At 51.5% G+C, this 4,502-nt stretch overlaps 1 protein-coding gene across 1 annotated transcript in view; it reads left to right on the top strand.

The window, feature by feature from the left end:
- The window catches only part of LOC107121458 (WD repeat-containing protein 90-like), a gene marked incomplete at its 3' end in the record, with an annotated part of 38,463 nt that overhangs the window by 22,404 nt on the left and 11,557 nt on the right, over positions 1-4,502 (top strand). Inside the window, exons 14-17 of the mRNA XM_015424367.1 lie at positions 1,066-1,085; positions 1,397-1,527; positions 2,098-2,214; positions 3,262-3,497. Coding sequence (XP_015279853.1) covers positions 1,066-1,085; positions 1,397-1,527; positions 2,098-2,214; positions 3,262-3,497 — 504 coding nt within the window. The remainder of the gene's footprint in view (positions 1-1,065; positions 1,086-1,396; positions 1,528-2,097; positions 2,215-3,261; positions 3,498-4,502) is intronic.

The following is a 4,502-nucleotide window of genomic DNA, read 5'->3' as shown; positions in this document are numbered from 1 at the left end:
GGAGCATTGCTCACAGGATCTGTTGTGGGGAGGGGAAGGGAAAGGAGATGGTAAGCCGCTCTGAGACTCCTTTGGGTAGTGAACAGCGGGGCATAAATCTAGTCTCTTCTCTTCTTCTTCTCAGTCTCTTCACACAGTGAAGATCCTTGTGCTGTGGTGGCAGCTGCCGCCGAAGCAACGTTTAAAAAAAAATCTGCACAGCCGATCTGAAGCCTTGCTGGACAAAAGCTCCGCCTGGCTTTGCACACTCCATGTAAACACTTAGCAGGCACTAGGAAAGCTGTTGGCAGGCACCCACGGGCACCACATTGGAGACTCTTGCTTTAGACAAATCTGCCTGCGTGCTCCCGTTGCCGAATTGGAAACACAGTCAGAGTCCGACATGTTAGATGAATCTCTGTTTAACGCATTGAAACGGAACACAGGGAGCTGAGTGCCTTTGCACTTCAGCAATTCCAAAGCTGTATTCTGCCATAAACAGGAAGGGCGGAAGGTCTTATACCCCAAATGGCATCACATATAGTTTACACATTAGAGAATCTCTAATTGGTACCAAGCAGTTAAGCATCATACCAGCGTCATTTGACTTTAAACCTTACTATTGGTCATGTATGTCAGAGATTGTATTTGCTTATCTGCTCTTCAGAGCAACGGGCACATTAGGGAACGCTGAGATCCTTTCTGACCTTAGCGAAGCTAGTCCCTCTTTCTTTTTTTTCCCTCGTGTCTGGGGAGTTGGGCGATAAGGGTTGCGATTCACATTCAGCTTCGCTCTTGGCGTCCTTGCAGCTCCTTGAATACGCATTCCATTCTTTTTGCACCCTAATTCTATCCCCAGAATGCTTTCCCTTAATATAGAGCTTCATACGCAAAAAGTGCAGTTATAAAATATATATCCTGCTATAAGTTTCTCTAGTCAGAAGATCCTAGGTTACACACCAAGATCTGGATCTATTATAGTTAAACCTTTGGAGGCACAGGGACAGCTGTCAGCATATAAACATGTCGGAGGAAATGTCAGAACCCACATTCAGAAAGCACATTCATTTCCCCCTTGTCCTGCAGTCGTGCCAGGTGGAGCTTCTGTAACCTCTTATAAAGTAACTTGGACAATGGAGAGGTGTGCAGAGCGATGTCGGTCAGCCAGAGCCCCTGGGAGATGGAGGGCAGGATAAAACTATAACGACACACCTCCTCGTGGGACACGGTTGTCAGAAAAGGACTGCAGCTCTCTCAAGCAGACCGAGTTCTGAGGTCACGAAAGTCTCCCCGATAACCGGGTTTGCCCTTAGCTAGCTCCCCCACCAAATAACCACCGACACCTCTCAACGGCAGCCCTGGGAGTCCGATAATGACTCGTGGCCGTCGCTGACCGGTGCCCCCGTCCCCTTCTCAGGTTCGTCTGCAGCAGGAGCGGGCACGTTTTGGAGATCGATTACAAGAACGTCGCCGTCAGAAACGCCCGGCGCCTGCTGCCGTTTGACCTGCAGCACTCCCACCGGCGAGAGAAGCAGACCTTCAGCTCAGGTGCGGACGGTGGGGGTGGGAGACAAAAGCAGATTATTCCACAGTTGCTCACGGAACGGTGAGGAAAGGGTGAAGGAGCTCTGGGTATGTTTAGCCTGGAGAGAGGACATGAGAACCATCTTCGAGTACTTGAAGGGCTGCCCTATGGAGGACGGGGCGGAGTTGTTTGCTGTTGCGCTAGAAGGTTGGACCAGAACCGACGGGTTGAAATTAAATCCGAAGAGTTTTCGGCTAAACATTCTAAGCAAGTCTGTCATTAAACAGAATTCCCTTTTCTTTGAAGAACTGCTCAGCAGCATGAAATACTGACTACCCGTTTGTATCTGTTCTTTGTTGCCTTGCGAATAACAAGTCTTGAGCCAAATTTTCATCTTTTATAAAGTGCAGGGAAGTGACAAGCAAAGATCTGTTGCCTGGCAAAGTTGAATCATCCTTTCTGACACGCCCAGGGAACTGCTGATCGCCACTTTGGGGTCAGGAAGCAGTTTTTCTCCAGGCCCTGCCTTCCTGAGTGCCATCTCTGCTGCCAGTTCTTCCTTTGCAATGCATCTTGGCTCCTTGTTCTTCCAGGTCCTGGGATAGCGCTCAACAGTATCTGTCTCTCGTCGAGTTTCTGCGCCACGGCCTCCGAAGATGGCTACCTGCGCTTGTGGCCACTGGACTTCTCTGAGGTCTTTCTGGAAGCAGGTATGCTGATCTTAAGGTTCAGTCTATCAGGGCCGTGTGTGTGTTTTAAGTCATGCCTCCCAGGCTAAGTTCTGTATAATAAAAGGGAACTTGTATCCTCATTTTTTGCATCCCTCCCCCCAGTCACTATTTACTTGCCGCGTTCAACTCCACAGGCATGACCATATCTATTCACCGCCATGTCTTCTGTGCAGTCCCGCATGGGAATGCACAAACGTAGGCCAGCAGTCAGACTGTGGACGCACGGTTCCCATGGGCGCCTGCACAGAACACTCAATGAACAACAGCTACGGGTAAGTGCAACCCTGTTTTCATTGCCGTCGTGTCTTTTGTGCAGTCTCACATTGGAGCTGAGCATGCACAGGCCAGCAGCCGGACTGCGCATGCGCGGTTCCCAGGTGGGACGGCACAGAAAAAGACTCAACAAACAGCCGTTACCAGTGAGCGCAACAGTATTTTTCTGCTTCCTTTGGGGACTTCCTTGTATTACCTGACCCATCTCTGTCGAGTGACCTGCCACGAGCTATGCGAACCTGTACCTCTTCGTTCTCAAAACGTCACATTAAACCCCATCACAGTGTAGGAAACCAAAACAGTCCAGTGGAGCCTGAGCGGTGGGTGTTGTCTTCTGACACACTTCCGATGATGTCAGGGAGTGTGGTATATGCAAATGAGTTATGCTAATGAGTTATGCTAATGAGCTCCTGCACCTCTTTTTCTATGAAATGACCCCTGGCTACGGGTAAGTGCAACCCTGTTTTCATTGCCGTGCCTTTCGTGCAGTCTCACATTGGAATTGAGCATGCACGGGCCAGCAGCTGGACTGCGCATGCGCGGTTCCCATGTGGGACTGCACAGAAAAAGACTCAACAAACAACCGTTACCAGTGAGCGCAACAGTATTTTTCTGCTTCCTTTGGGGACTTCCTTGTATTACCTGACCCATCTCTGTCGAGTGACCTGCCACGAGCTATGCGAACCTGTACCTCTTCGTTCTCAAAACGTCACATTAAACCCCATCACAGCAGCCCTGCGTCTTTGTCCCCAGAGCACGACAACCCGGTGACTTCCGTCAGCATCGGTCCGGACAACCTGAAGGTCTTGTGCACGACGGCCTCCGGGAGCGTGGGCTGCCTGGACATCCAGTCCCGGGACTACAGCACCGTCATGCGCTCCCACAGGGATTCCGTCTTGGCGTTTTCGGTGGAGGGGCTCCAGCAGGAACTGGCGACCGTTTCTCAGGACGGCAGCATCCGCATCTGGAACCTGGAGACGATGCAGCAGGTGGGCGTCGTCCTCGATGTCAACAGAGCCCCCCCCCCGAGGGCTCGAATTACGCTCTCAGAAAGGATTGGGGTTCTTCTGAAGTCCGCAGTGGTAGCTCCGTCCCAGGCCCGTAACCACAGTGGGGCATTTGAGGATGGAACCCAACCGCCCACAAGCCCTGCCCCACCACTTGATGATGCCAGACAGCCCTACCCCCCCAGTGCGCCTAGCCCCGCAGCCCCGGGGAGGCTGGGGGAAGAAAGGGAAGCCGCCCTGCAGCTTCTGGCCAGTTTCACTCTTGTCCATCAGCTGTTAGGTTTAAGGGTAGAAAGGAAGAGAAGAAGAGATTGGATTTATACCCCTCCCTTCACTCGGAGTCTCCTTTCCAATTTTTTGGAAAAAAACAAAAATGGCTTCAGGAAAAAAACGGGGGGAAACGGGTTTTTCCCGAATTTTTCCTGTTCTTTTCTGGGCCTTCACATCTCTAATTATTACTAATATTATTTGTAACTTTTAGGGTTTTTTAATAGCTCTCTCCTCTCTATGTGGTCTGTGAAAGAGGATTGTGATATTTTATGGAGGATTTCAGCTGCTCTAAAAGTATTACGCTATCATTGCCGGTTTCACAACTGATGCAGTAATAGATCATAATTTTATATATCTTACTCTATTATCTGGTTATTTGATTTATTAAATAAATATACCAGAGGTCATTTTGGGGGGGATCGCGGGGGATTGCAGTTCTCCCGGGTGAAGTAGAGCAGGGGTCATTTCGGGGGGGATCGCGGGGGATCGCAGTTCCCCCGGGTGAGGTACGGGGGGCGGGGCACATGACGAAGCCCCGCCCCCGGCTTCCGGCCGCCCCGCTTCCAGCCCTCATTCAGCCAGGAGGAGGCAGGAGAAGAGGGAGGGTAAGTTGCTTCCTCCCTGCCTCTCCCCACCCCTGCCTGCCTGGGGCCAGGGAGGGCCTTCGCGGGGCTTCCTTGCACTCCTGCCGGCCTTGCAGGTCCACCGCCGGGCCCC

The sequence above is a fragment of the Gekko japonicus genome, unplaced genomic scaffold (genome assembly GCF_001447785.1).
Source record: "Gekko japonicus isolate JY-2015 unplaced genomic scaffold, Gekko_japonicus_V1.1 scaffold4889, whole genome shotgun sequence".
In the NCBI taxonomy this organism is placed as follows: domain Eukaryota; kingdom Metazoa; phylum Chordata; class Lepidosauria; order Squamata; family Gekkonidae; genus Gekko; species Gekko japonicus.
The sequence above is the reverse complement of the archived record's forward strand: the minus strand, read 5'-3'. Positions and strand labels throughout refer to the sequence as shown.